Source organism: Monopterus albus, unplaced genomic scaffold, assembly GCF_001952655.1.
Source record: "Monopterus albus unplaced genomic scaffold, M_albus_1.0 scaffold19.1, whole genome shotgun sequence".
Lineage (NCBI taxonomy): Eukaryota > Metazoa > Chordata > Actinopteri > Synbranchiformes > Synbranchidae > Monopterus > Monopterus albus.
Window position 1 is genome coordinate 2,506,177 of NW_018127899.1, and position 3,080 is coordinate 2,509,256.

The 3,080-nt window shown below is 46.9% G+C and overlaps 1 protein-coding gene across 2 annotated transcripts in view; it reads left to right on the forward strand.

Annotated features, from left to right (window-relative positions):
* The window catches only part of LOC109956402 (metabotropic glutamate receptor 8-like), an 81,893-nt gene that overhangs the window by 2,921 nt on the left and 75,892 nt on the right, over positions 1-3,080 (forward strand). For both annotated transcript variants that reach the window (XM_020593486.1, XM_020593487.1), the window contains exon 2: positions 588-1,418. In XM_020593486.1, the coding sequence (XP_020449142.1) occupies positions 891-1,418 (528 nt within the window). In that variant the 5' untranslated portion in view covers positions 588-890. The remainder of the gene's footprint in view (positions 1-587; positions 1,419-3,080) is intronic.

Here is a 3,080-nt window from a genome sequence, read left to right on the forward strand (position 1 = left end):
CATTGTCTGTTAACAGACAATTTGTTAACGGTTCATTTGTATTTGTAAATCTGACTGTAAAAGAGTCAGTGCCTCACCAGCTGTCAACCTCACCGCACGTCACTGGTACAAGGCCTGAGGTTTTCCCACCTCCCTATACTTTTCTCATTTTTGGAAGTAATGACTCCCTCGGCTGTGTTATGCGCAAATTTCAAAATGTTACTGTTGGTGTACAGGGCCGAGTCGCCAGACCTAAAGGTGGAGTCATGGACTGTCAACAGAGAGCAGACCTCAGCATTGATTCATGGTTTCTGGTTCTGGTGGATGGTGACTGTTCTGCTCATATCCTCCATACACTTACTCAGCGGTTGTTCTCAGCCCCCTCCTCCCTCTCTCTCCTCAGGGAGTCTTTGTTGTCATCTGTCAGGTTAACCCCAGTGGTGTCATCTGTGCATTTATTCAAATGGTTTTTCAGGTTTTTGGAGAGATATGAGTTGATAGGCTGCAAAGCAGAGGACTGAGTGCCTGGGCTCAGAGTTACTAAATCAGGGATCTCATGATATTGATCATGATATTGATCATTTATTGATCGTTTCCTCCTCTTTCAGAATCTCCATCAGGTTTTTAAAAGAATGTGGACCTGGAGCCACTGAGACCTTAAAGCTCCACATCCTCCACTGCCTCAGACAGGTATGTCCGAGACAAGAACCTGGGCCCCAGGAGAACCTCTGGGTCAGTGTTTATAGGTGGGAGCACTTGCCACAGTTGACCCTGCCCTGGGTAACGGGGGACTAGATGGTCTGGCTTGTCCTTGCCTCTGCACCCGCCTGCTGCTGCAGCCATCTGGGCCTACCTGTTGACTGTGCAACCGCATCACGAATCCCTTTCCCTGCAGCTTGACTAGCTACAAGATGAGGAGGGCTCCGATGCCCCTGATTGTTTCCGGCTATTGCTTCCTCTCTCTGCTGAGCTGCTGGCTGCTGGGCTCTGCCTCACAGAAACCCACTGTGGACTCCCAGCACCCTCAGCAGGAGTATGCCCACTCCATCCGGCTGGATGGCGACATCATCCTGGGTGGCTTGTTCCCAGTGCATGCCCGTGGAGAGAGGGGTGTGCCCTGTGGCGAGCTGAAGAAGGAAAAGGGCATCCACCGGCTGGAAGCCATGTTGTTTGCCATTGACCTCATCAACAAGGACCCTGAGCTTCTGCCCAACGTGACGCTGGGGGCACGCATCCTAGACACGTGTTCACGCGACACCTACGCCCTGGAGCAGTCACTCACCTTCGTCCAGGCGCTCATCGAGAGGGACGGCTCAGACGTTCGCTGTGCCAACGGAGAGCCACCCATCTTTGCAAAGCCGGACAAAGTGGTGGGCGTCATCGGGGCATCGTCCAGCTCCGTGTCCATCATGGTGGCCAACATCATGCGACTGTTCAAGGTAAGATGATGTTGTCAGGTGACTTCAGATTGTTTGAGTTGGTGTGCTTGCTGTTGTTTTGGAGCACATGGTGATTCAACCTTGGTCAACATCTGGATTGTAGCCATTGCCATGACAAACTGGCAGGAAACGGCTGTGTCAGCTAAATAATCCACCAAAATACTTGGTGCTACTTTGCGTATCTAAGCCAATTTTCCTGCTGTGGTTTGACCAGACATGCCCAAAGGTTTTCATCTGTTATAGCAGCTTTAAAATATTAGAAACTGTTGATACTGCACCACCTGTTTGTCTGTGATCAGGACAAAAGAATCTTTCCGGAGAAGGGAAAGGGGAAAAGTCAGGACATTCAAGTTCCAAAGGTAAAGAGAATAGCAAGTGTGGAGGTATGTTGTGTTGTCATCAGCTCTTCTAATGACAACACAACGTCCTTATTCCCAGAAAACATTCTGCAAATAAGATAACTACAACTGTCAAGGTGCATTTTGGGAAGAAACATCCAATAACCAAGCTTAAAAACGACATTGTTGGGGAAACAGATGTTACAGTCTGCAGGTTAAATCTGCAGTATGTAGATTAAGGTACAGTGCTCCTTCTCCCTGCTCCACCACGCTCTGTCCAGCTCTTCAGATAATTTGTCATTATGAAATTTCAAGAAATGAGAATGCAACAAAGCGTGCTGATCAAGCAGGACTAATTGAAAATCTCTGACTGGTTAGAGAGGTTGATCCTGCTCAGGACCTTTTAGAAGCTCATGTGTCTGCACTGCTGCTGGTGCCGTTCAGTGAGTCTGGGTCACAGGAGGTTTTCACAGCACCTCTCGACATTAAGGCACGATTTGGAGCAGATTTCTACAACAAAAATACTTGGAAAAAGGTACACACTGTAGCTTGAAATCACAACAAGTTTAATTAACAGTGGTTGAATTCAGCCGCAGCTGCACTGATTCATGCCTCTTCTCCATGGCAATGGCAGCAGAGGCCCATGGGTGGTGTAGTACTAAGAGCCATTCACCAAAATCACAGATAAAACCAGATTTCTCAGAAACAAAGCTGAAATGATTACAATAGATGTCCATCACATAAACCTGTATGATCACTACTTTATCCTGGAGCATCTTGTTTTGCTGTGTTAGGGTGGTGTTGAAAGAAAAAACTGTACACAGGAGAAAAACATACCTATTTTACATTTGATCATACTTTAGTAAGAAGCCTTCATGTTTTAAAATGCACTCCTTTGATAATGCAAACGCACCTTTCTCCATGTCTGCCATTCAGTTTAATGTAGTTTCCACATCTCTTATTCCATCAGTAGAAAGTCATGTCGGACTCAGTGCTCTGGAATCAAGTGAAGGAATATTTGTCTTTATATTCTTGTCGGTTGTTGTTGGGGGTCCCTGGCTTGTTTTTTTCCCTTCTGTATGGTAGCTGTGAGTCCTTTATGGCTTTGAGTTGACTGGCAGCCCTAAAATAAAGAAGATGAGTAAAATGACAAGACAAGCTGTGAAATATTCTGTTAGTGGCAGAGAAAGCTTGCTCGCTGCTTCGTGCTCCCTCCCACATTGAGAACGTGTTCGGGCGGCTGTTTCTCACGGTGCGTTGACATAAGAAGTTGATCCCAGATGTTGCCTTGTCTAATTCAGTGTGTGCAGACAAACTGTCTGCT